At 39.0% G+C, this 26,552-nt stretch overlaps 1 protein-coding gene across 1 annotated transcript in view; it reads left to right on the top strand.

Annotated features, from left to right (window-relative positions):
• The window catches only part of LOC116310777 (neuronal PAS domain-containing protein 3), a 360,308-nt gene that overhangs the window by 325,797 nt on the left and 7,959 nt on the right, over window positions 1-26,552 (top strand). Inside the window, exons 10-13 of the mRNA XM_039603778.1 lie at window positions 1,153-1,346; window positions 4,645-4,751; window positions 22,075-22,222; window positions 23,192-23,307. Of these exons, the coding sequence (XP_039459712.1) occupies window positions 1,153-1,346; window positions 4,645-4,751; window positions 22,075-22,222; window positions 23,192-23,307 (565 nt within the window). The remainder of the gene's footprint in view (window positions 1-1,152; window positions 1,347-4,644; window positions 4,752-22,074; window positions 22,223-23,191; window positions 23,308-26,552) is intronic.

Consider the following 26,552-nt stretch of genomic DNA (forward strand, 5'->3'; position numbering starts at 1 on the left):
TGTGGGGTCACTCATGGTTTATCCCTGACTAATACATTCAATTCTCCTCAGGAATGATGGCAGACAGCAGAGGAAAGACAGAGGAAAAGCTGTCAAAGACAAAACAAAATCACTAAAAAGAACTTACAGATTTCATTAATACATTGTCTTAACCATGAATGGAATAGAGAATCAATTCAAACACTAACATTATCAAAAAATATAGCACAGGAAGTATGTATAGTTTGCTTTTTCAGCTTATGTGTGAAACAAGTTTTTGTGTGGACCAGTTTGTTTTTTTGTTTTGGGGTTGGGACACATAACCACAGGACACATATTTTATGTGGTCCTTACTTTGGAGGACACACATGGAAATGGTTCTTTGAGAGCTTACACTTGTTTGAGAGTTTTTGGTAAGTTTGGATGTTGGGCATTTGGGCATTTATTTATGATGACAGATGAAGATAAGGAAGAAGCGCTAGTATCCTCATAAAGGTAGTACAGTTTTACAGTTTACTAGCATAATAATTGGGAGACCTAAACGGACTGGTACTTATATAGTACTTTTCTAGTCTAAGCACTTTCTTACCCATTTAAACAAGCACATTTTAACTTCACACACTCCAATAGATAGCTTGAGGGGAACTCGGAGTTCAGTATCTTGCTAAAGGATGCTTCGACACGCAGACAAGAGGAGTAGGTGATTGAAGAGCCAGCCTTCCACTTTGTAGAGGAAGTGCTTTACCTCCTGAGATACAGCCACCCATACAAACAGATATTCACATATGTATTTTTAAAATTTTATTTAGCCTTTATTTATATAGGTAGTCCCGTTGAGACTCAATGTCTCATTTATAAGTGAATCCTGTTCCAGACGAGCAGATAAACATATTCATATATTAGTACAGACATTTGCACTTACATACACATAATGGCAGGGGTATAAATTTTGTCCACCTCTAAATTGGACAGTTTAAGCTGACCAGCATACAGGTTATTAGTGCTTCATAGTTATCATCTGTACAAAGTTTGAGCTGATGTCTTTCTTTAGCTTCTTCGAGGTTGCATTATTATACATTCTGATTCTCAATAAAAATAAAGAAATGTAGGTGAATGCTTGTTTTCATATGAAAAAGTTCACTGACTTTCCTTTACTTGGTTTCTCCCCTTCAGGTGATCCACGTCACAGGGCGCCTGCGGATCAGGATGGCTCTGACGCACAGCCGCTCAGTGCCCAATCAGATCATGGGGATGGTGGCGGTGGCTCACGCTCTCCCGCCGCCAACAATCAACGAGGTTCGCATCGACTGCCAAATGTTCGTGACCCGAGTCAACATGGACCTAAAGATTGTCTACTGTGAGAACAGGTAGAGCATAAAAACTGAGGTGGTTTTTTTTTTTTTTTTTTTTTTTTTTTTTTTGTCATATGTTGAAAAAGAGTGCACAATAGTTTCTATGAAAAAAACGCAACAAAAAACAACATATAGTTGCTAGTTAAGCTATATGCTAGCTTAACTAGCAACTAGCTAGCAACTGTGGTTTGTTGCCATCCTAGCTAGTTGCTGCACAATTAGAGAATTAAACTTTTTGTCAATGAATATGCTGCAGCAGTAAACACTAGCTGTCTTTGCCAATGTCTACTGAGTGACTAAAAACAGTTTAATTTGTTTCAAAAGTTGAAGTTTTGTGCTCCAGGGGTTTATAGCAGATACAGTCCATGCATATAAAATTAAGGGACCACAGAGTTCTGGGGATTTTTGCCTTGAATTTAGCAGGTGTCTTACTGAGAGTAAGATAATGACAAATACTAATTCCATACATGTGCGTTCAGCACAAGTTAGGCAGCAGACTAACTTCTACTTTAATGAACTAATGTTTTTTCTATTATTTGTAAAGTACTTCAGGGTTTCGACCAGGAGGACAGACGAGAGAGAAACAGGATTTTTCCCAAAGACGAAGCACAAAATCACATTTGACTTCATCTTTAGCAATGAATGATTAAGCCGACCTTAGCTACACGACTAAAGTAGTTTCATAACAACTAAAGTGGTAAAATAGTATAAAATTATAACATTTAATTTCAACATTTATTAAAATTTCTGATCTTATGTTTTCTCAAAGTTTTCTGAAAATCTGGCGATTCCAATAACTTGAGAAGAAGACGTCGTAGGATTTTGAAATTGATACCATATGTGTCTACTAGAAGGCTGAGGGTAGCACTGAAAGTTGCCAGTACTTAAACTTGAGTGTAAGTGAACACGTAACACTAAAAACATCCTCTGTCAATTTGACACAAATTCTTATTCAACTTTCTGCTCAACTTTGTCTGTTTTTTTGCACCATTTTTCTTAGTAACTTTGCCTTAATTTTTTTCCAGAAGTTTTTGTTCAGATGCAGTTTTCCAAATCTAAGATGTGTTGCTATGTTCTTTTTTTAGAGCAAACAGGCTTTAGCCTTTAAGATGTTTAACGTTTAACATGCTAACTGAGGGCTGTAGGTTCTGCTAAGCAGCTCTTAGGTATTTTACACAGTCTGACCTTGGGGTGAAACTGGTGGGACGTCCACTCCTGAGAAGATCGGCAACTGTCTTAAATGTTTTTCACTTGTCGATTATCTTTCTTATAATACAACCTCAAATTGCTTGGAATGGCCTTAAAATTTCCCAGATTGATGGGCAGCAATTGTTTCTTTAAGATAATTATAGATGTCTTTCCTCCTTGACATTGTGTTAACACATACCTGAATGCTCCTGATGACCAAACTACCAAAATATCTACTCTTATAGAGGCAGTCACAGAGGCTGATGATCAGTTAATGATGTACTGACTTATATCACCCTATATTACAGACACATCGTGTACATAATATTTAGGCTGATACATATGAAGAAATGTCAGTATTGCTGAGCAAATAATATGTTTAAGGACATTTTTTAAGGAGTTTTTTTTATCTACAAAATTATCTGTTCAGCACACTAAGTGATGGTGCAAAATTATCTGTTTTATTTTGATTGGACATTTTAGAGTGCTCCTCTTACATTGTGATTAAATATCACAAGAAATTATACTAAAAAAAACTGACTACGGACGACTTCTGCATTCATCTTTCACACCTGCTGTTGAAGAAGAAAAGTTGCCTTCCCTGTCAGAGCATCTTATTCATGAGAAACCTGACCCAATCCTCCCTGGTTTAACAGTGAAATATGTCTCTGATGGATCTATCTCCTTTGCTCTGTCCAGATAAAGCAGATAGGTATCAGGATCTCACGCAGGAGTTAACCGGCCAACCAAGGAGATTCATATCAGGCAAAAAAAAAAAAACGCTTCATGTTTTATTATAGAAAGAGAGGAGGGGAAAATGATAGTAGGCAGATTGCTTTATTGGTGGGTGGAAAAAGGGACACAATGCGAGGCAGATGATGATATTCAGTACGCAGCGACAGAAAGCGTCTCTGTGGTGAACAGGCAAGTGTCGCTCCCATTACAGCCCCATTTTGAGGATGAGTTTCTAAGAGAATGAGAAAATGGGAGGATGGGTTTTTCTAAAGAACAGAGTGTGCTGTTATCTGCCTGCCAGACATTAGTCCTCCCACCGCCCACTCGCTGTCACAATGAAACTGGGGAAATTGTTCTGTCTATCCTGTGGCAAATTTGTTCAAATTAAAGCTTTTTAAAGCTCACATGTGTTACCTGTACAATAGACAGACAGCTTCAGTCTCTGTTGTTGGGTTTATTAGCTTTTTTTGCCTCCCCTGAATCAGACTTTGTAATCATCGAATACCAGAACTGCAGAAAGAAAATTGTCTCAGTGTGACAAGCTATGTATTTCAAAGTTTCACAACATTTCCACTTCCATGCAGCTCATTGTGGTGGGATATGGATGCAAGATTATCATCCAAAGCAAAGCAACAGAACAGAACATGGGGAAGTGGATATTTTTTCATCAGCAGTTCCCCTTATAAAGGAGCAAACATAATCTTTTTTATTGATTATCACCAATTAAATTCTTTCTTCAATTTTTGCTGACCGGTGGCAAATAGATACGGTGGCCCTGAGGTGCCATTTTAGAATGTTTCAGAAGCATATCAACAAAAATGAAAAGACAACAACGTTCTATAAAACACGAAGAAATCTCAAAAACTCAGCAGCACTTCAGAAATCTTAACAACAGTTCAGAAACCAAAGTGAGATGTCAGAAAACACAACATTTTGGAAAATATTAAACAGAAAAAGCTAAACGAATGCAACTGAATAACATAACCAGCGTGTGGTTGTGGTGTTTTCTTGAAAGTGACGTAAAAAAACAAATGATGACCAAAAAGTTTATAACTTTCAAAAGAGTGAAACCTGTGAAGCTTCATTTAAGTGAAATTTAAAAAATTCAAACTCATGGGGCCTTTCAGACATGTATTTGTGTATTACACATACAGTTGAGCTTCCACTAGGGGTGGCTGTGATCAGGAGGTATAGCAGATAATCTACTAACTGGAAAGTTATTGGTCAGAGTCCTGGCTGCTCCCGCCTGCAGGCCAAAGTATCCTTGGACAATATACTGAACCTCAAGTTGCTCTCTGAATGTGAATGTTCAAGTGCTCAAGTAGACTGGAAAAGTGCTAAAGGAGAGCCAGTCCATTTCCCACTTTGGAACGTGTACTCTTTGTTTCAGAATCAGTGACTACATGGACCTGACTCCAGTGGACATTGTGGGGAAGAGGTGCTACCAGTTTATTCATGCTGAAGATGTGGAGGGGATCAGACAGAGTCACCTTGACTGTGAGTATTGGAACCACCTGACTGAGTGCTGTTCTCTGATTGGGCAAAAGAATTTTTTCCTTAGTAAATTTGAAACTAGCAGTTTATAAGCCAGCTTTTCAGTAATTTTTGCCTACAGGTTAAACACTAGGTCTTTAATCCAGTGCATCTGTACATTTGTTTCATAGCAGTCATACTGCTAGATTTCCCTCTTCAAAGTTTAAAGCCACTTATAGAGAATCCCTGCTCTCCTGTATCTTTGAAAAGTTTTCACACAGCAGCAACTCTGCAATCTTATTACCCTTGTCAGGAGGCATAATGCACCCTCTGACACACACCCAAGCAGAGGCAGAGGCTTGGTATCCATGTTTAGTGGCTGTCTGGATGATTTGCGGCGTGCTGTTTGTTGCTGCAGTCACATCTTTACAGTGGTGGTAAAAACTGAGGAGGCGTTCAGAGCAGCACAGCGTTTCACGGTTTGTCTGAGGTAGTGAAGGCATTTAGGCAGAACGCCAAATAATAACAAGCGGCACAGCAAGGACGGCCGGCCTGATGGGAGTCGAACACAGGCAGCTACAGTCAGATTCTGTCAAATATTGTCCACTGCGGCTGATTGCATTCAGATATAAGGCACAGATATTTCTCTGAAGACCCTTTTCTATTAACATGGTTTGAAGGCTTAAAGCAGTGATTTACGAACTGTATCAATAAAAGCTTAAATGGCACTGAAAATCTAACTTTTCTGAGATTTGGTTTAAATTACTCAAACTGCTCTCAAAAGTCATAGAACCAACATTCCCAGAGATGTGGAATGACTATTGAATATGATGAAAACTGCTGGCAGAAGCTGGTTTACATTAATACTCTGAAAGAACGAAACGTTTCTTCCACTGAAAACTCTACATCCAGATGAACAGAATCAACTTTCTGGGATGTCCTTACCTGAATAATTCAGCATGCATCAAGACAAAAAAAAAAAAAAAACCCAGACCAGTTTGTTTGCCAGTATCACTTTACCCAGTGTATGACAATGGATGGGTCATTTACATCTTATTAAGAATATAGGTTTAGGGCATAAAGTTGGTTGGCGCACTGGCCTTTTTGTCCCACTACATCTACACTTTAACCAAAGGAAGCTTTTTATTCTCTCTTCCTCCCCTCACCCCCAATTGGTGGCGGCAGATGAGCCTGGTTTCTTCCTGTTCAAAGGGCATTTTTCCTTCTCACTTTTGCTAATGCTTGCTAATAGAGAGTCATCTGATGTTGGGGTTTTCTCCAAGTGCCTTGAGGCATCTGTTGTTGGGATTTGGTGCTATATAAATAAAATTGCATTGACTTTAACTTAATCTATACATTTATTGGCACTGTGATGACTTTAATTATTTCCTATAATCTTTATTTGTCCGAAGATGCATTTAATTAATCTCTGTTTGAGGCTGCAGTTTGTTGTCCTTCTTCTTTCCTGGGTTTTAGCCTGGCTGTGGCTCAGAAAGCAGAACAGGTCATCTACTAACAAGGTTGGTAGTTTGATCCCTGACTGCTCCAGTCTGAGTACCAAAGTATCACTGGGCAAGATATTGAACTCCATGTTGCTCCTGATGTGTTCATCAGAGTGTGAACATTAGATGGAAAACACTTGTAGATGTAGAACAAAGTACTTGGGTGAATGAGACATACTAGAGTAGAATGGCACTATATAAGAAGCACTCCATTTGATTTGAATTAAATTTGGGTTTATGTTTGAGCTTGGTGTTAACGTTTGTTTAGGCTCTTTCACCTGTGAAGGTTTTGAAAATTGGAATATTACACTCACACTGCTGGAACACCATGTGTGGAAGGCCCCTGTTGGCAGCATACCACTAGAAAAGGTTCAGTGTTTATATTCCTGGACGAAGGCCTGAGTAAAAATAAAGATATTGTAATTGTATTTTAAATAGGGAGGACCTTGGATTGTTTTTTTTTTTCATTTGAAGCCCATTTCTATTGGTTTTAGAAACAACAGACCAATCAGAGTGCATTTAGTGAGATTAGGAAGGGGTCTCCTTGTTGCTGAACAGTGAAAGAAAATAAATCACACACAGACAAATGGCAGTGTTTGATTTTAGTGTAGCTAGTGGTCTTCTGCTGGTTTGATTTTTTACATGCACTCTAAAAACAGAGGGAACCATGATGCTGACTTTAAGCCTTTGCTGTCAGTGTTATGCTAAAAAAAATTATTTGATACTGTGTTACGAATTATTCTATTAGTCTTCAAGGTCTGCTAACTTTGACTGAAAAGGAGGGCCCTTAAATGACCCTAACTGTACTTACCTCATCATTTCTCTGCAAATAGAGATTTTTGCCGGTCTCTATAAGCTCTGACTCCCGACACTGGCCCTTACTGCTGTTGTGACACAAATGAAACATGTCACATAGCTCATCAAAAAAAAAGACAAGAAAATATACCAGCATGGAGCTCCCTGAAACTTTTCAATTACCTTCTCCAAAAGTTCCTGAGCTCTGAACATCCAGAGTGGCAATCAGGAAGTGGCTCTATGGCGGCCTGGCAGGGTCAGGCAGAATAAGGGGAGGGGGGCAGGTTAGGATGTGTAAAACAAAAAAAGGGGGAAGTATTGAGGGAGATTATTCCTCTCTGTCTGCAGTGAGGATGGGAGGTCAGGGAGGCGATCTGGCAGCCAGCGGTTTAAATGACTTGGTTTTAGTTGAGCGTAGTCTAATACAGCACCTCCAGTCACCTCTGCTGTTCATTTTATTCTTCCTCTTTCAAAATTAATTTCCTCTGTGAAAGGGGGGCTTTCAGAAATAGATGGCTACAGGGCACTGAGGTTCTCCATGTCTTTTCTCTTTTTTCCCCCATCTCCTTTTCTTTCCATCCTCGCCGTCAAATGGAGTGCGGTCAGATTGTTCTAAAATCAGCCTTTCTTTGGGGCGGTTTAATTCGGTGGCTTTATGAACTCGCTGCTGATTGTGTGGAAGCTGATTTCAGACAGGCAGGCTAATGATTCCTAACTTTTTTTTCTCCAGACACTGGGAACTTTCTGGCTAATTGGATGGCGACAGAAATCATTTGTGTGGACATCAAATGCATACACAAAAATAAAGAGTAACATCCAGTTTTATTTATATTGGCTTGGTTTTTCATCTTGATACCTTTAAATGTCAGATAATAATTTAATACAGTAATTTAGTGGCGTGTTCTTTTATTTTTTTGTGTTCTTTGTGTTCTGGCCAACCAAAATGAGCACTTTGCGCTAGATGTTGGTGTGAAAGGAGAGCCAGACTAAATACTAGACATACCAGGCCTCCACCTTTATGTGTCTGTAGTCAAACTATATCCCCAATTCAGAATTTTCTCAGTCAAATCGTAACCGATCGTTGAATCATTCATCATTTTCAGTTGAGAAAGAGACTTTCTGCACTTCAATTTTCCTGTTTTTGTGGAACAGCAGCAGCTCACAGTCTCCGATTTTTTTTGGTGGGATTTCCACATCTGCTCCAGGTTACCCCATTGCAACATGAATCAGATAGTTAGGGAATCGATCAAGGTATATTTTAGATGGATAGCCTATTCTCTCAACAGGGATCTAAATTTTAAAAGGCTTCTTTTTAAGTGGAGGACGAAGCGTGATCCCTCTCTGTGAAGAGGCGTCTCTCTCTAAGTCTCTATCATTACCTGCTGACAGCTGGTCTAAGCTCAGGTCAGATCTCAAAGTCAATCTGTCCTCGTTTCCACTCAGAGAACAGAGAGAAAGAGAAGGAAGAGATAAAGGGTGAACTTTCCTTTTCACAAAGAAAGGGGGGGGGTGCGGAAAAGAGTGATTTGTCGGCATGAAAAGGAAAGAAATACTCAGCACAAGGGCTGGGAGAGAAATTCATCTTTTCTCAAAGAAAAGGATAGAGATGGGAACTAGTGATTTACAGACAGAAAAAAAGGCAGGACAAAATGCTAATTTTCACACGGAGAGACAGGCTGACGAGTCGTTTCATGTCTTTTTCAAAAGGGGCAGGAAGAATGAGAAAAGAGGAAGGATGAAGATGGGATAATTCCCATGTTTTCACATAGTGAGAAGGATCACAAAATGCATTATAAGTAGCAAAAGAGAATTAAGGAAATGGAAGAAAGCGAGAAGAACTTTGCAAAGAAAGGAGAAATTAGAAGATGGTGTTGTAGTTTAACTGAGTGATGGGGAAAAAATGTTCACTTGGTTTTATAGAAGACAAGCACGTCCATTACATGAAGGTGAAGATGTGTTAGAATCTATTGTGATCTGTGTTATGCATCAAGTTGCTTAAAAAAAGGAGTGCTTTTAAAAAGTTCATGTTTTCATAACGACTGATGAACACAACACTAGTATCACTCAGTCTTGCCTGTTCCTGACCTCTCTCATGAGTGACTAGGTGACATGATGTGTGTGCTCCAGGTAATAGACAGTAAATCACAATGCAGCTTGTTAGGATGGCAGTGGTTCAGACAGCACAGCTACCCAGCGGTACTGCTCAAGGCAGTCCACATAAAAGTTTGAAAGAGTTTTGAAAACAAAAGCAGAAAAGGTTCTGAAAGATTAAAAACTAACATCAGAACATATGTCACAGTGGCTGTGAATTTGATTTGAGACAGTTGGCCTAGAAGACTTATTTTGTATGAATTTCTGTTTTTTGGACAGTAATCCAAATAAAAAGATTTGCATTAATAATTGAATTTAAAAGAAAATTAGAGACAAAAAAGATTCCTAGGTCTTTTCTTAATATCACGTTTTAATCAAGTTTATGTGAATTAATCTCTTCACCCTCTTCACCCTCTTCAACCGGTCATGGCTGATGGCTCCCTGAGCCTGGTTCTGCTGGAGGTTTCTTCCTGTTAAAAGGGAGTTTTTCTTCCCCACTCTCTCCAAGAGCTTGTCTTGACCTTGCACTGACCTTGACAGATTTTGGTGATGTGTCACAGCCTGCCAAAACTGTATTTGTTGGGTCAGTGCTGTTACATAGATAAGGATATATACATCTAAGACAGAAAATTCATGGATTTAATATTTCAAGGATTCATCATGACAAACTAGTCATTAATCATCATTGGCACATTTTAGACTGAGGGCAGTCTAAAAAAGAGTTTGTTACACATGTGGAATCTAAACATTTTGTACCGGGAAAGATTTAGTGCCACTCTCATTTATCATATTTTCTTTGCCATTATTCGTCTAACAATACCATCTAACAATATTCTATGGACCGCAGACAGTAAGCAAGACAACCCTGAAAAGAAGTGTCATTGTGAAATGTGTGGTAATAAAGTTTGAATAACTTTTCCCAGTAAGAACTATGTCATTTTCAATGTAGAAAACTATGGTGTATAGGGCTGTGCTGTGTAGGGCTGTGTATATGACCAAAATCTCATATCCCGATATTAAGACATCTATCGTCCGATAACGATATAAATCACAAAAATGTAACATTTTCTGTAAATTCCGTGAATGTCAGGCAGCTCGACTTGCGTGAAGTGTTTCCAGCTGGGCGTCGTGTACCTGGAGTCGAGTGTTTTAACTGATGCATGAAACGATACATTTTTAGACATAGGTTGTAACGGCCGCCGTTTTCTTTGTGAGTATTTATTACACAGCGTGCTGCAGGGAAAAGCCTGTTCTAACGTTTGAGTCTAAGGTTTATTTTTTAGCACCTGGCGGCTCTTTTTTGCTTCTCATCCGTAAATACTCTGCATCTTTCACGTGATACCGTTTATTTTGAAAAGTCTCAACAGGATCTTGAGCTTTATTGTGAAAGGTTTATGTGGAAAATAAACAAGCGGACACGAGGTGGTTTTACCGTCGTTGTTGCTAACGACAATGCTTAAAAACAAGCGCTTGTCCGTCGGTAGTGTGGTTATATTAAATATAAGAGAAAGAGAGGACTTTAGGAAATTAATATAGCCACTACAGTGACCATCAAAATAATGAAAAAAATATTGCCGTAAACAGTTTATTTTGCGACACCACGAAACAAACGATAGCGTAAAATGAAACGATAGACGTTTTTATATCGTCATCCGATATATATCGTTATATCGAACAGCCCTACTGGTGTACAAGTTAATTGTCTAGAACCATGTAAACATTTTCATATGTTCAGGCATCCCAATGTTGACAAAGTTACTAACATCAGTACTACAAATGAGAAATTACTTGGAAGATGCAGACTTATAAAACAGCAGAGAACTGCTAATGTGTAAAATACAGTAGTAAAAAGATATATGGTTACTTTGGTTAACCATTTTCATGTTAGTTGCAAAAAAATTTGCGGGTCTGAACCTCCCAAGTTAAAAGAGAGAGAGAGATAAAGAGAATAGAGACTAAATGCATTAGTTGTTTTTTTAACAATAGAAGCAAACAAAATGAAAAATCCCAGACAATGCAGAAAAAGACACAAAGAGATTCTGATTGTCAGAGTTGAAGCAAGACATGGGGGAAGCTGGCTTTTCTAGGGAAACAATCAGGAAGAAAAAAGAATTTCATATTTTCATAGAAAAGGAGGTTTGGACATATATGAAGTTGGAAAAAGACATTCAGAATTAGCAAAGGAGAAGGCGATACAATAGTGAAAGACAGCCAGGATGTTTGGGAGTGAAACAGATGATCGAGAGACATGCAAACGCAGAGGAAAATAAAAGAATGAGAGAGAGTGAGAGACTAGCACAGAAGAGAAAGCTCGGTGGATTTAAGCCTGCAGGCGTTTTAGTAGAGCTGGTCTCTCTAGACCAACACTGCCTTTAATGAATCCACACACACTGAAAGGCATTTTTTTTATCTGTTGCATACAAAATGCACACACACACACACACACACACACACACACACACACACACACACACACCTGTGGATCTATCCACACATGTAATATTAGTAAAACACACAAAAACTGAGTCTTTAGGGACAAGCGAGGAAAAGGGCATACACACATAAACTGTAGAAAAGACCGGACAAAGTTACAGGAGCGTCATTTGGCGACTTTTATGTGACTTTCCTTTAACTTGAAGTTCTTGTTTTGAGTAGATAAATCTGCATATTCACTTCAGCTTTTTTCCATCAATTTTGCCACGTGTTCTAACTAAAGTATCTGAAATCTATGAAATACGACAGTGGTGAAAGAAGTCCTCAGATCCAGCAATGGCAACATAAGAGTACTTCTTAAGTTATAATACTGCTTGAGTAAATGTATTTAAGTATGAAACTAGTCATTGAGCAATAAAGTGCCATCTGTGACTGGTACTGGTGAACTTATTTTAGGTATTGCAGCATTGTTCAAGGTTTCTGTTCAAGGTTGAGCTTCTTTAAATCTTTTATGTACAATCAGCCTAAATTAGACCCCCTCCTAGTTAGGCTTCCCCCAGACCTAACAGGATAAATCAGTCCTATCTTACTTCTGGGGCCTCAATTAGTGCCATGTTATGGCATTAGTGGGTCAGATCCATCACTCTCAACTTGTCATTTTTCACTGAGAAACAGAACACGGTGTCAAAATAATCCCGTATTGCTTACTGTCCTACATCAGTCTATGAAGTCTATATGTACATTTAATATTAGAGTCAACAGTTCAGGACATGCAGTAAAATCAGAATTCTCAAGTAAATGTAAAACCAAGATTGGAGTCATATGCTGCTGAAGAGAGAGCTATCATCCTGAGAGCTATCATTGCAGCAAAAGCCAGAAGCTGCTAGTGTTTCTTCTCCACTAGCAGCGTCTGGCTTTTGCTGCAATGATTTGTTCTGAAATAAACAAAATATGATGAACCGGGACCCTGGATAATACACCAGTCCTTTGGGAAGGACTCCTCATGTCTCTTTTAAGTGTAAGACCTTAAAATAATAGAGAGAAACCCTGAACAATCAAACGACCCCTTCTGAGCAAACTAAATGCTGTGTGTCATCTGACTTCATTGACAGTTAGAGCTGGGTATCATCGGCATAGCAATGAGAATAAATGATGCTGCCTAAGGGAAGCATAAATAATGTAAACAGATGTGGTCCTTGTACAGGACCCTGTGGAACTCTATAATTAGTCTGTTATATAGATATGATTTAAACAACTACAAACCACTACCTTCATAAACTTCAACATGCTCTAATCACTGTAATAGAATATTATGGTCAACAGTATCGAACGGTGCATTGAGGTCTAGCAGGACAAACACAGAGATGAGTCCACTGTCAGAGGCCATAAAAGTATCATTTGTAACCTTCACTAAAGCTGTTTCTGTGCTGTGATGAGCTCTGAAACCTGACTGAAACTCTTCAAATAAGTCATTCCTCTGCAGATGATCAGTTAGCTGTTTTACATCTACTCTTTCAAGGATTTTTGAGATAAAAGGAAGGTTGGAGATTGGCCTATAATTAGCTAAGACACGTGGCTGGGTCAAGTGATGGCTTTTTAAGTAATGCTTTAATTACTGCTGTCTTAGAGGCCTGTGGTACGTAGCCCATTAATAGAGACAGATTGATCATATGTAAGATTGAAGCATGAATTTATGGCAGGACTTTCTTGAGCAGTCTTGAAGGAATGGGATCTAATAGACACGCTGATAGATTGGAGGAAGATATTATTGAAGTTAACTCAGAAGGAGGATTGTAAGGCTCTCATGCATGTAAGGCTTTAAAAAAAGCTTGATGTGGTTAAAGAACTTGAATGGAAGGTTTTTAAACTATACCAGAGCTGACCAGAAGAGGGCAACAGAGGGCTAGAACCATGGAAACATGGTGGTATAAATACAGACACACACTCACACACAACACACAAACTGTCTTTTCCTGCAGACCTCCATCCTTCAAATTTTTGACACACTGAAAGGCTATTTCCATGAAGCAATTTCACTGTCATAAATTACAGGTTAATGTGGCACAGGGTAAATGAGGTAAAGGTAATCTGAAAGGTAGATGAAACTACATGGGAAATCCAACAGATTCAAAATGAAGAAGAGATAGGGGAAGACAAGCAAAAACACTAAAACACACTAAAAAAGGAAAAAGAATGAAAGAGCAGAGGCATAGAGAAGGGAAACAAACAGTGAGAGATAAACAGAAGAACAATGGCAAAAGTCAAAAGTGTGACACTTAGTGAAAGAGATAAAGAAAGCAGGCATGCCAGAGGAAAAGAAGGGGAAAAAGTGAGGTGGAGAGACTTTAAAAGGGAATAGAACTCCTTTAATCTATTGGTCTCTCTCCTGCAGCCTCGGGCGAGCCTCCAGCACTCCCTCTCTCTCCCTCTCTCCTTCATTAGTGGGTGATCAGCAAGTGAGTGATTCAAAGATGGAGGGAGAGACAAAGAGGACGGTGTGAACAGATGGACAGAGGCTGGACCATAGTGTCCAAGCCGAAATGTCTCTGCTTTCATCTGTTGGCCTAACTCATTCATCTTTACCAGGCCCAGGTGGCTGCTTCATTTTGACCACTACAGCTTCCTTATTTCCAGTACTGTTATTGTCGTTTGACTTCTATGAGTAGGTATTAAGTGCTTGCAAAAAGAACAAACAGCTGATTTATAAATACATTTAATATCAGTTCATGCCTTCATTTTCTTGCTATCATACAGATTTCTGGGCATATTTCTGTTATTCACAGTTTAAAAAAAAAAAAAAAAAATTAAGAAGGTAGCCTGAAGCTTATTATTTTTGTATAATGAAACTTAAATTCTGCTAGCAGAAACTGTGCAACACCCAAGAATTCAAATCTTGGAAAGTGGAATCCATTGTAACATAATATGGAATTATTGCTGTCATTCACAGTAGCAACCACACAGGAAGTGCAGTTGGGTCATTTAGGCTCCCAAGTTAAAATCCCAACATTTACAGTATTAAAAAGCATGTTTACAGCCTATAAAACACCAGATCTGGTATCTATGGATAGTATTTGCCTTCATAACAAACTTATGGTGATGATTTTATTTTGTGTTTGTTTGCTTTTTTTGTTTGCTTTTTATAGCAAAACCCGTTGGAGTTGGATAAGGTTTAAAGTTAGGGACATAGAGTAGCACATTAGTTTATGGACTCAGTTGCTTGTTTTGCATTATATTGAACAGACGATTAAGTCAATTTTGTAAATTCTGGTGATTCTAAGAGTAAGAAAGGAGCATTACCCAAAGTATAGTTGTTGGCTAATGATTTGTAATTAGTAATTTGCTGTGCAAGGATAACATCTCAAGTCTAATTTGACCGTGCACACACTGACCTGTAAGGTAGGTGTAACTCTTCCGTATATTTAGGTTCAAAACCTCATGTCTACATTGCATTGTACTTACTAATGATGACAAAGTCACAAACTGTTACTTTCAGGAATATCGAATATCAGTTTACTTGCTTGGATACAAAGTCACTGTACCACCAGCTAAATAGCAAGATATTTTCCACTCCAGTGGGTAGAGACCAAAAACTGAGTGACGATTGGACTTCAGTTCACTAGTTGGCTAGGTTACTAGACTACAATGTCTTAAATAATCAGGCTCCATCTTTTCCTAATGACCTTATAATACTGTTTTGTGTTGTCAGAGCACTTTGCTGTCAGAGTGCAGCCTTTTTTGTGGGTCCCAGCATATTTAAAAGTAGAATGGGAGGCAGACCCTTTAGCTTCCAGACACCTCTTACGTGGAACCAGCTCCCAGTTTGGATTCGGGAGACAGAAATCTTCTCTACCTTTAACATTAGTTTTAAAACTTTATTTTTTGGTTTATAGTTGGATCAGGTGACCCTGAACCCTCCACTCAGTGCATCATGGGGGATTCCCATGATGCACTGAGTGTCACTATGCGTTTATACACCTCTCAGCATTTAATCATTATAACAGGTTTCTTCCTGTTATAAGGGAGTTTTTCCTTCCCACTGTAACCAAGTTCTTGCACATAGAGGATTGTCTGATTGTTCAGGTTTTCCCTGGATTATTGTAGGGTCTTTACCTTACAATATAAAGCACCTCAAATTGACTGCTATTGCGATTTGGCACAACAACACCAAATTTGACGTTTCTTAACATGAACAAGGTCAAGTTGTATGTTTTTTTTCAGACCCTAACTGGACAAAAGTTCTGGCACATCAGCCTTTGTAATTTAAATTTAATCACTAACACAAATGGTTCTGCTTTGGTGGAAATGTTACTACAGTTGAAAACAACAGGAAGATTTGTGTGATTTACCAAAATCAAAATGCTCCATTATCTATAAAAGTGCTAATTTTGGGTGCTAAATTTGAGACAACTAACATTTAGTCTACACTGCTTTCACCTTTTTCACAATCAGTCAATTTACTGAGATCAATTTAATGCATATTTGTATAGTAAAAGGATAATTAATGAATGCTTGAACAATAATAGAAACAGGTACAACACACAAAACAGGCCAGAGTCGTAGTAGGTAGAGTAGGCAAGGAGTTGAAAAAAGGTTGAAAAATAGCTAGTAGTTGGGAAGAAGGTCATTGTCTGTATGGATTGATTATGTATATAATATCTACTTTAACTGTTTCTTCCAGAGTGCACATCGGGTGACAGTAACAGTGCTTTATGTGTGTAGATTGTGTACGCAGCACAGTGTGCAGTGTGCTGGAGTTGTAAGCTTTATGTGACTTTATGTGTGTGTGTGTGTGTGTGTGTGTGTGTGTGTGTGTGTGTGTGTGTCCTCTTCCATTGGACATGCTGATACACAGAGCTCTCTGAGGACCTGCAGTCATCTGAAAAGGCACCACTGTGTGTGTGTGTGTGTGTGTGTGTGTGTGTGTGTGTGTGTGTGTGTGTGTGTGTGTGTGTGCATTCATTGTGTCGTTATTTACTCTAGCGTACAAACAAAGGAAGGTCACATTCAAGGTGACGTGATCTCACCATCTCTGCCTTAACATGCAAACAAGTTACACCCCCCCCCCCCCCCCCCCACCCCCACCCCCCCTCTCTCTCTTAGAGAATAGAAAACGAATGAGCACCAGCCATTCGACCAAAGTCAATTACTGCAGCCCTGGGGATGTCGTCTTAAACAATGCTATTAGTTTCTAATAGTTTTTAATTACTGGCCTTCTTTTTATATAAATCACCCCCCACTTTCTCTCTCTTTTTTTCTCTGTCATCAAAAAAACCTATTTGTGTCCGTAATTAAATGTAGGAGAGGGGTATGAATTTAGCAGCGCTCACGTCTCGTCTGTGACCATTTCTGTTTGAGCGGCTCCTGATTAATGCCAATACATATTGCTTGAGATAACCATTTAGTGGTTAATTTGGCCAAATTTATTGCCAGTATGCTGTCACATGGCGGAGCACGGGAGGGTGGTGGGTGGGTGGAGACGGTGGCAGTGTGGGGGCCACCTCCTGTGGCCCGAAATATTGTCACAGTGACACAGCGCTATCTGGTGGAGGGCAGCAGGAAGTGCCAGCTCTGTATTTTAATCAGTTCATTGCACTGGGGGGAGGAGCTCCAACTACTTACTGGTTCAGGTAACAAAAGTAAAACCTGACTTCAGGCTCGTTTTACTGGCAGAAATAAATAACCAGTGAAGTGCTCTTAGATAGCCAAAATCAATCAACTGACAAGAAGAACAGACTTTTGTAGAGTTTGATTTAAATCAATTGAAATATAACTCGTTCACTTCACATTTAAATGGGTGATGGTCCAAGCAGAGAAGACTGTATGAAAGATGGCTGTAGCTTTCAGGTCTGAAAAGTTAAACCAATGCATTCTTTCTAATGGCCAGCAGGGGGTGACTCCACTTGTATGTTCTGGAGGTCCAGCTAGAACTCTAGAAAATACCTCAACTCCTCACAGTTTCTTCAGTAAACACTTTCCTCATGAGTTCGAGGTGTCAGTCAGTAGATTTCAGTCTTAAGGACTATATATGATATGATAAAAACACGGTACGCTCAGCTTGAAGTTTTAAGAAGGGACTTCCTTAACTGGTGGGTACCATCATAGTGGCTATGAAAAAACCACTTATGTAGATTTATAGGCTACAGTAAGCAGTAGGAAAAACAGATTGGGAATTGCTCTGCAATCAAAGTTATTGCAACCATGTGCAATCAACTTCCAGTCTCCTTGCCTTTGAAATGGTCACTTTAAAGACATGCATGTACTGTCTTCAGACTGACTTTAACAGGTCTGCAATCAGTTTTCAGTTAAACTGTGTCAAAACATTATTTCGTGTCAGATCCCAAGCCATCCCTGTGTTGATGAACATATGTTACTTTGCCAGTGTGGAAATGCTCGCATCACTCTGGGTTCTTCTGCACTGTGTGAAACTGAATTGGAGTTATGAATCAGAGATGCTGCCTCATATCACTTAGTTAGAAAGCTTTGCTATGAGAGCATCTCTGAAGAAATGTTACATGCCTAGTTTATTGTCTTTGCAGTTGATGGTACAGCTGCTGTGCTGGACTGATAAAGAGACACTCCTGAATAAAAAAGATCAACACTAACCTGACCGTCATTCTCTACATCATTCATGAACTTTCGGTCCATGGTGCTATGGAACAACTTACAAAGTCAATCATTTTCAAATATTAACTCTTAAACTCTGGTAGTCTACTGTTGATCTCAATATATGGAACTGTATATCACTTTCTTTGTAAAGTGATTAACAGAGAAACTGACAAAAAAAATGAAACTGACAGCATTCTGCATTTTGAAAAATTGCTACGTTATGTTACGTGATGGTTGTTCAGTGTGTGCGTACTGCTGAGAAAAGGCCAGGAGAGATTTTTGTGCTGTGTACCAATCTCTGTGTAGAAATGTGTATAAAACACTGGAACTCACTATGCTTACTGTAAAAATGAAAACATATTTACAGTGAGTACGTATGTATGCATTTTTGCATCAGGGTTTTCCTTCTCCTTGCTCTGTTAAGTTCAGTTAAGTTCTGCTCCTTTTTAATAAAATCTCAGTATTATTGAGGAGCAGGAATGCGTTTGCCTTATATTGGCTACAAAAACTAGGAGTCAGGACTAAGTAAAGATTGACATGATAAAGCCAAAGTTAAGGCATGCGTTCACAGCTTTGAGTCACACAGCCATGCCAATTATACCCAGGTGACCCTTAGCCATGCTGCAGTAGCCTTAGGCTGCTGGGAGGCTTCCTATGATGAATTTCTTTTCACTCTCTGTGTGTTTATTCATCACTACTCTTCTCTTCCCCAACCGGTTATGGCAGATGGACATTATGATTCTTCCTGGTAAAAGGGAGTTTTTAATTCCACTGTCACCACACGTTTACTAGTGGGCTTCTTACCATATTGGAGAGTCTTCACCTTACAATATAAAGCATCTTGAGGTCACGGTTGTTGTCAACACAAAAACTTAACTACATCCTTACTGGTTACATAGAAGTTAAGAGGATAAGTAGCAGCCAAGTGCTAATAATATATGTACTTAATTAGCTGATCATTAACAAGTGCGAGGACCTCTTTAAAAGCAGAAGTTTTGGCAGTGTGCTTATATTGTCACGACTAGTGGAGCAGACTCAAGCACAGACAACAAACTCCGTTCAAACAAGAGTGAATTTATTTACAGTGATCTCCCACAGTGTAATATATACAAAGGTGTTTGGGGAAAAGGGCCAGGGTTCCAGGTTCCAGGGTCCAGGAGTGAAAGGGGCAGGAGTCCAGGAGAGGGGGTTTCCACACACAAATAGCTCCTCTTCTCTCCACCACTCTTCTTGCTCACGCTCAGTCACAGTTGCACAGGGAACGGGTCCAGGGGAGATCTACACACATACAGAAAATCAGTTAGTTTCCAGGTTCAGAAATACTCACAAGTTCAAATTACAGGTTTGCAGGGCGACTGATGCTGATAGCTCAACGATCCAGCAACGAGTAGAGCAGGTACGCCATCTTAAGTAGCACTCCAATTGTACAAATCAGCAGCAGGTGTGCTAATCATCCCCAGGTGCGTGGGCCAGGGGCGGGAGCCCACACTGAGCTCCGCCCCGGCAGAGGAGGGAGAGAGCGGGAGAGAGCGGGAGAGAAAGAGAGAGCAGAATCGAGAGAGGGAAAGTAAACAAAACAAAACATGACGTCAGCTGGCGAGATGCGGGGACCATGACATATCTAGAATTTTCAGTTTACAACAAACAAAATAAAACAAGGTTTTGCAATGGTCCAGTAAAAATCCAAAACTCAACCAGATTAAAATGCTGTGGTGGAAACTCAGGAGATCCACCAAAATCATGGTTGGAAGTAATTATTGCAGTCCTACATATGAAAAGAAAAGTCCCTATGCACTGTACTAGCCATAAAGTCTCTCATGTGTGGACTACAAATTTTAACATCTATTTTAGCTTCTAGAACTCAAAATTATATAAAGAAGTGTATAAAACCAGGCCAAACAGGATTCATTATGGACCGTCAGGAAAAAAGTAATATAAGAAAAATACTAAATCTACAGTTAATATCTCAGCTTGAATCCTGAGAAAGCATTTAATCGAGTTGATTGGCTGTTTTCGATACAAACACTGATAGAAATGAGATATGGAGAAATATTTGCTACTTGGATTAATACACTTTATAAAGATCCTAGGTCAAAAGTTAGGCTTAACGGTTGTTGTTCTGATTCATTTATGGTGGAAAGGGGTGTGAGAAAGGGGGACTCATTATCACCAATTCTCTTTATTGGCTTTATAGGCTCTCACTTTTTCTTTTGGGACTTTAGAGAAACATATGGCTCAGACCAGAGGTACATTTTACGGATACTCCTATTCATTGCTGGGAAAATGAGAACTCTGAACTAGAGGGAAACAAAACCACCATCCATAACTCAGTGGATACAGAGACTGAATAAGGTCTACATAATAGAACAAATGACTGCAAGTCTACAACTGAAGATAAGAAAGAACTAAAGAAGAGTGTGCCAGAATTTCTCTACTATTACATGAGAGACTGATAAAGTCATAGATGAAGACTGAAGTCTTCCTCATCACTGCTAATTTACCACATGCTAAACTTTAGAAAGGTAAGCTTTACATTCAATTCAATTCAGTTTTATTTATATAGAACCAAATCACAACAATTACAATTGATATTGTAAGGAAAAGATCCTACAATAATACAATAAAAAAATAAACAGAGACAACTCCAGCGAAAAAGTGAACCCCTATGAGCAAGCGCTTTGGCGACAGTGGGAAGGAAAAACAAAGGGACGACCATCTGCTACAACCGGTTGACACACTGTAGAAGAGAGACAGAGATGAATAATAGATAAGATTAAATGCAGTGTGGTTTATAAACAAAAAGTGAGTGAAAACAGTGAATGAAAAAGAAACACTCACTGCATTTTAGGAAGTCCCAGCAGCCTAGACCTACTGCAACATAACTAAGGGTGGATTCAGGGTCACATTATCGAGCTCTAACTATATGTTTTATCAAACAGGAAAATATTAAACCTAATCTTAAAAGCAGAGAGGGTCTCTGTCTCCTGAATCCAAACTTGAGGCTGGTTCCACAGAAGAGGGACTTGAAAGCTGGTGCCTCTACCTCCCATTCTACCTTTAAATATCCTAGTAACCACAAGTGGGGTGGCTGTAGCTCAGGAGGTAGAACTGGTCACCTACTGATTGGAAGGTCGGTGGTTCGATCCCTGGCTTCTCCAATCTGCATGTCAAGTATCCTTGGGCAAGATACTAACTGCAACTTGCTCTCCGATGCATCCATCGGAGTATGAATTGCTAAGTGTAGATAAAGTGCTTGTGAGAATGGGTGTGATTGGGTGAATGAGGCATGTTGTATAGAGCGCTTTGAGTACTCCGTGAGAGTAGAAAAGCGCGTCCATTTACCAAGTAAGCCTGCAGTCTGAGCATGAAGTGCTCTTATTGGGTGATATGGTGCTATAAGGTCATTAAGATAAGATGGTGCTTGATTATTCAAGACTTTGTATGTGATGAGAAGTACATGATTGTGTACTGTCAGAATGTCACAGCAGTAGGATATTTCAGCATTCACATTTCATACAAACTTGATGTCATGCTTTGAGTTTGTTATTTCAAACCTATTGGAAGCACATGGATACATGAACAGGCAGTTCTGCACACACCCATACAGAGAGAGCGAGAGAGGCTGGCAGTGTGTGTTGGTCTGATTAATGACAGCAGCAGCAGAGCAGCTCTGAGCCAGCTGTCACATGACATCTGATGACTGCCTTGCTCTCTCACACACACACACACACACACACACACACACACACACACACACACACACACACCTTTCAGTCTTTTGTTTCTCTCGCACCTCCCAAACTCTCACTTTTTTGCCTTTTCTTTCTCTCCTGTGATGAACTATCTATAAAGACACAACATCAAAGAGAAAATGCAGTGAAATAACAAGCATCCTTTCTTGCTTTCTTTCTCTGTCTCAGTGATGAATAAAGGCCAGTGTGTGACAAAGTATTACCGGTGGATCCAGAAAAATGGTGGTTACATCTGGATCCAGTCCAGTGCCACCATCGCTGTCAATGTGAAGAACGCCAGTGAGAAGAACATCATCTGGGTCAACTACGTTCTCAGGTCAGAGGTCAACAATGTGATAATGATCTTGTGGTACAATGGTATGGTGGAACAGACCAAAAAATTACCTCCTACAGCTTTTTCCTTATTGCTTTTCCTTGATCTCAATGGAAACATTAGGAGGTCAAGGAGAATTTATAACAACTCATTCAAAAGAAGTAAAAGAGAAGCTGCTCAGAGAATCCAGATGCACGTATACTACACTCTTAAACAAATGCAGATGTCCAGAAAATGGACCACTTTACTTCACCCTAATGTGCTTTTACAGAATTTTACAGAGTTTTACAGAGACAAGAACCTCTGCAGATTAATTAAAGAAACAAAGCACATATAGCCAATAAAATGAACTAAATCACTTCTTATTTTTTCCTGCTTGAGAGTGATCCAGTGTAACTCCTTTTCTTGTCCCTGTTTTCTACAACTAACGAAACCTAAACGGGGACATCTATCACTTATCCCAGTTGACCTGACGTAAAAATGAATTAATGAATTGTACAGCTGGCAGTGCAAAAACACACATTTCTAATGCAAACTAAATTATAGCCATCCTATCATTTAATGTAAGCTGAAAAATAATACAACTGTGATTTGGCGGTTGAAGAATTTGATGAACTGTTTCAGTTAAACTCACTGGACCAAACTTTCAGCCAAACATCATTACAATGTCAATTTTTTTCTAATTTACATAGACAAACAAAGTACTGTAGATTAATATCATAAGGAAATTATTAAAGCTACTTTTTATTGACCATTTTAGTTTTACGTTTAAAGAATAGACAGGCAGACATAATCATTACTTTAAAAAAACATTTGCATCCTCCCCATTTTACTTTATAATGCATTTACCATTAGAGCCATGTTGTTATAAATTATACATTATTGCTTACATTTATTTTCATTAGAAATGACCAAGGCAATCGATGAACGAACGTTTCTTCTGTCACTGACAAATTTTCTGTATCTTCGCAGTAATCCGGAGTATAAAGACACACCCATGGACATTGCCCAGCTGCCAAACCTGCCTGAGAAAGCTTCCGAGTCCTCTGAAACTTCAGACTCTGAGTCCGAGTCCAAAGAAAACTCAGGTGGGTAGAAAAGGGAGAACAGAGGAGCAACTATATGTTGCTAAAAGACAAAAGTGATTATATTTTACATATATTTGATATATTTGATGATATTTGGAGTAATCTGCTGGCCTCTAGTGCATAGCCTGAGTTCTGTGCCATCATTTTCTTCAGCCACAGTTTGAAGAAGAGCAAAGATTAAAAAGCCGTATGATTTCTGCTTACCATCATGTCCATTCAGTCATGGTTTAATGCAGATAGGCATCAGCTTCATTTCATCAGCTATGACAAAACCGATCTTTGACCTTATCCCAAACGCAACAGCTCCTAGAGGGCAAAGCCTATGTAAAATAAAAAGAGTGAACCAAAAAGATATAAATCAGATTATATTCCTACATTGTATAATAATAGTAATAATATTAGTATAACAATAATAGTATAATTTCAGAACAGTTGCAATATTGCACAAAAAGCTTCTAAAACCTGCATGATTCCTTAACAGCACCTGTTCAAATACAACCAGAAAAAAGAAATATGGTTTGAAGAAAAGAAGCCAAAGATATTTTATCAGCTGGTGCCAGTGTGCTGACTTTGCCAGGCTGAAATGTCTTGAATGCCAACAGCTGCAGGGACTAGGCGCTCACTGGCAGTGTTGCAAACTGCTACAAAATGACAAAATGATAAAATATGGTACAGCTGCACAGCATCACACAATGCCTCCAAACTTCACACATCACAAAATCCTGCAAAATGCCTCAAATAAAGGCCACAATACACAAACATCCTCAAAAAAAATGCACCAAAATGACACAAATGAAAAAAAAACAAAACAAACAGTGAAATAACGCAATTCTGCCCATCATTGGAGATCTGCAAATCACAAAAGTTTAGGTGATGCCATCTCATTCCTGTAGGCAAGGGAATCTTCTTTTGTGTGAAAAACAATTCTAGAAAATATTTTTAAATGAATAACATTTCTTCAGGGATAAATTCTGTGCTACTACTTTTTCTTTGTGTGTAGTTTAGGTAACATCTTAATTAAACATCTTAAACATTAAACATCTTAATTACAATCTTTGACAGTGAGTACTAAAGTGGTAGACTATAATAAATCTGCTTTTCATCACCCTTGACACTACAGACACTTAAAGTGCTGCTGTTAGTTTGAAATTTATTTTGTTCCCACTACCGAGGCTGTCCAAACTTCCTAGGCCTACTGATCTGCTGCAACAGATCAGTGGGCCTAAAGAAACACGATTACAGACCTCTACTAAATGTTGGGATAACGAGATAACATCTGGAAGCAGAAGATGTTGTATTAGACTAGGAAAAGAGAGCTCTGTTTAGTCACTTGTCAACAGTCTTGAGTCACTTCTTTGTGCAGACATGGCACACCAAAAATGAAGGAGGGCTTTGCCGTAAACCTAAAAAGCAACACTCAGCTTCTCAGATTCTTGGTATTACATTGTCTGCTCATGCACAAGTACAAACTTCATCAGTCTTATATGTCAGCTGAGTGTTGATAAAACCTTTCTCAGGTTTGCCTACTTGTATTTCTTTATTGGATACAGAGAGGTAACAAACCTCCTTGGAATTTTAACTCAGGCTAGTCATTTCATATCGTGTCAGAGCAAACCAGCTGATAAAACTGCTAGCAAAGCACTCTGACGACTACCATTTTAACCATTTTAGGCTTGTCTGATGAGGTAATGACCCTACAATAATAAGTTGGGGCTGTTTTTGTAATTTGGTACTACAGTGGTCCCTCGTTATAACGCGGTTCATCTTTGGCGGTCTCACTGTTTCGCTGATTTTTTTTTTTTGTGCAATTTTGCATGATTTTGTTTTTTTTTAACAGCGCATTGTGTTCTGCATCCTGATTGGCTGTAGACTATTGTCAATCAATCTCGTGCCGTGTCTCCTGTACAGTACAGAATGCGTTCAGCTTGTCAAATTTACATAAATCTTCAATCGCTAGCAGTGTGACTCTGAAGTGCTGTACTGTATGTTTGTAAGTTTTCTCCCCAACAAACAACAATGGCGACAAAACGTTTTGCACCATCAAAGGCAGCTGCGGGTGCCTTTGGTTTCATTCTATAATACTGGACTGATTTTTCTACGAAGGTTTGAACTTTGAGGGTGTTTAAACAAGAGATAAAAGTGTGAAAAAGTTCTTGCCTGTCTGAGAAAAGTGTATAAAGTGTGTAGTGAGGGGTTTTACAGCCTGAAAACATCTATAATAATTGTAAAAAAATTAAGTTGGCTGCTTCGCGGATATATCGCGGGTTATTTTTAGAGCGTAACTCCCGCGATAAACAAGGGACCACTGTATATAAATAAAATTGAACTGAATTTTGCCTTGTAGACCTGTTTTAGACCTCGAATCGGCATAAAAAACATGACTCCCCCCAAAATGCCCGATGGCATTTGGTGCTTAAGAGGTATTAATTCTAAATTTTGAATTTGAAAATCAAAATTAGAACCATGAATTGGATAAGCGGGAGAAAACAGATTGATGGAAAAGCCAAAATTTTCTGTTAAATATTTTGGAATCTGTTCACTAGATACACAAGGATGCCTCACAGGTGATAACCTGCTGTGAGCACTGTTATAGCTGAATAAATGAGATCTTGAAAACACTGATATCTGAATTCAGATCTAGAAACAGAAAACAAGGACTATATTCACCTTGTGTCACCAGCATTTTAAGCAGCAGATAATAGTGAAGGAGACAAAGCTCAAAGCAGTGTCATTACAGCTGAATTTAAAGCAAGCCGGGGCCTCCACCTTTAGCGTAATATTATCAAGTCCACCAGCCTGTGCTGGCATGATGGGAATCAGTGCCAGCTGTTATTCTTGCTGGAGGAGAGTGGTTCTGGCACACTGTTGGCTGTAAACCGTTGCCAGCTGCTGCAGGAAGTGTCCAGCTTCAGCTCCAACAGGCCTGAGATGCCCCAGTTCGACATATTTTAAAATGAGATATCTGCTCTTTGACTTTTGTTCTCTTAAGATGCAATGTATGTACAGAAGGAGAGCCTATGAATAAGATGTCTAAAATTACAACCTTTCTCTTTTTTTCCCTTTTTTTATGGGGCAGAATACAACAGATTGTCGTTCACATGCAAAATTGGGATACCATAATAAGTTTGACTTAGCCTACATTACTACTGTGGATTATTACAACAACATGGATTAATCCGCAGCTGAAAATCCTTCCCATCAAATAACTCCTGTTTGACAAATAAAATAAATAAAAATTAATATAA

The sequence above is a fragment of the Oreochromis aureus genome, linkage group 19, assembly GCF_013358895.1.
Source record: "Oreochromis aureus strain Israel breed Guangdong linkage group 19, ZZ_aureus, whole genome shotgun sequence".
Lineage (NCBI taxonomy): Eukaryota > Metazoa > Chordata > Actinopteri > Cichliformes > Cichlidae > Oreochromis > Oreochromis aureus.